This window comes from Stegastes partitus, unplaced genomic scaffold (genome assembly GCF_000690725.1).
Source record: "Stegastes partitus isolate 25-593 unplaced genomic scaffold, Stegastes_partitus-1.0.2 Scaffold436, whole genome shotgun sequence".
NCBI lineage: Eukaryota > Metazoa > Chordata > Actinopteri > Pomacentridae > Stegastes > Stegastes partitus.
Window position 1 is genome coordinate 303,396 of NW_007578167.1, and position 1,678 is coordinate 305,073.

At 42.3% G+C, this 1,678-nt stretch overlaps 1 protein-coding gene across 2 annotated transcripts in view; it reads right to left on the reverse strand.

Moving 5' to 3' along the window:
- Positions 1-882: 882 nt before the first annotated feature.
- The window catches only part of stxbp5a (syntaxin binding protein 5a (tomosyn)), a 113,810-nt gene continuing 113,014 nt past the window's right edge, over positions 883-1,678 (reverse strand). For both annotated transcript variants that reach the window (XM_008286162.1, XM_008286163.1), the window contains one exon: positions 883-1,423. In XM_008286162.1, coding sequence (XP_008284384.1) covers positions 1,382-1,423 — 42 coding nt within the window. In that variant the 3' untranslated portion in view covers positions 883-1,381. The remainder of the gene's footprint in view (positions 1,424-1,678) is intronic.

Sequence of the window (1,678 nt, forward strand, 5' to 3'; positions counted from 1 at the left end):
ACTATCTCCGATGTGTGCTGCACAATTTGGAAACTCCTGAAAACCTTTTAAATCTAAACTATTAATGTATTTAACACTGATCCCATCAGACTGAGCCAAACTGTGAAAGCTTATGACATCAGAGTGGGAGGGAGGCAGCTCAAAATCACATCAGATCGGTCAGCTAATGGAGTCCCCGGGTAAACGGTGGATGTGTGCGGTCGCTTTAAGAGGCAGGAGATCCGATGTCGCCGTGTGAGTGAGTCCTAAGTGATGGATGCCTTTTGTATCCTTGCCCTCCTTTATAGATTCCAGCCCTTTTCATAAGGAAAAATTAAGTTTTAGACAAAAGTCACAAAAATGTATTGTTTTCTTCTTCTTCTTTGTTTTTTTTTTTTGTTTCAACAAACCAAACAGCGCCCACGTTCACAACAATAGAAAAATAAGAGATTTTCCAATAATACAGACGGAGCAAAAAACCCAACGAATAACAAATCGAGGGATGGCAAGAAAATCGAAAGTAACGCACGGTCCCACACACACACTTGTGCCCGCACACACACACACTCACACACACACACACACACTGTTGGTAACAATATGAAAGTCTGTCAGATACAGAGGAGAGTCTAGAGATTGAGAAAGATGACGAAATATCCAGTGTACATCAGAATGAGTTGCGTTTATCCGTGTGACTCTCTGCATAGAGGAGGCATCACCGTCCCTTCCTTATGGCTCTCCCACGCCGCCTCCTTCGCCTCTTTTTTTTTTTTTACACCCATCTCCTCGATCTCCTTTCTTTAGTACCGGTCACTCGGAAGTGGATACAGCATTGCACATTTATTAGATCTATGTATATATAATGATGTATTTAGATTCTTTTTCTTGCTTTTTACACTTGATGTTATTTTTTTTGTTGTTTTTTTTTTTTTTGTAGTCTTTGTTTCTTCGTTAAGATATTTGTCTTTTTTCAGCTGTGTTCGTCGCTTTGAATATTGGCCACGTAGGTACAGAGTGGAGACGACAGTTAAGAACATTTTGGCAAATGAAGGATCTCCAGGCGCGTGGGCCAATCTGCTACCTCGGAGGAGAGGCTGAACAGAGATAAACAAAGAGAGACGAGAACGTAAAGAAAAAAGAAAAAGAAGACACCGTATATATCTATTCCCTCTGAGGTTGTCCCTCTCCCTTGTTTACCCCTCAGTTCCACCCTAAGACTGAGGTAAGAACAGTATTCAACATTGTGCTAGGGAGCAAAATCCCAAGTGTCTCAGTGAAGAAGGCTTGGAGGGATGCATGGACGGACAGACGGATGGGTTTCGGGGAGGGGGGACGGGGTTCACGGTGAGTCCAGATGAGCTGATGGAAGGTTCAGTTAGCTCCGCTCCTCCACCGTAGCTGATCAGAACTGGTACCACTTCTTGTCTTTGCACTTCAGCATCATCTGGAAACAAAGGGGGGAAAAAAACTGGCATGAGAACACGATCTATTGAGCCTCCATCCCTCTGCTTCACACCTTGAAATTGTGTTCTTTAAAATTTACTTCCATGGTCAACCAAATCATAAACATAGCAGGAAACACACTAAAAATGTATCCTTCCAGTGAGATGTGTAGTTTAGTTAAAGTTGTATGACTGTATACTGCCCTCTAGTGGTCAAATAGCAGAACTGAGGAATATTTCTGAAAACATTTGATGAA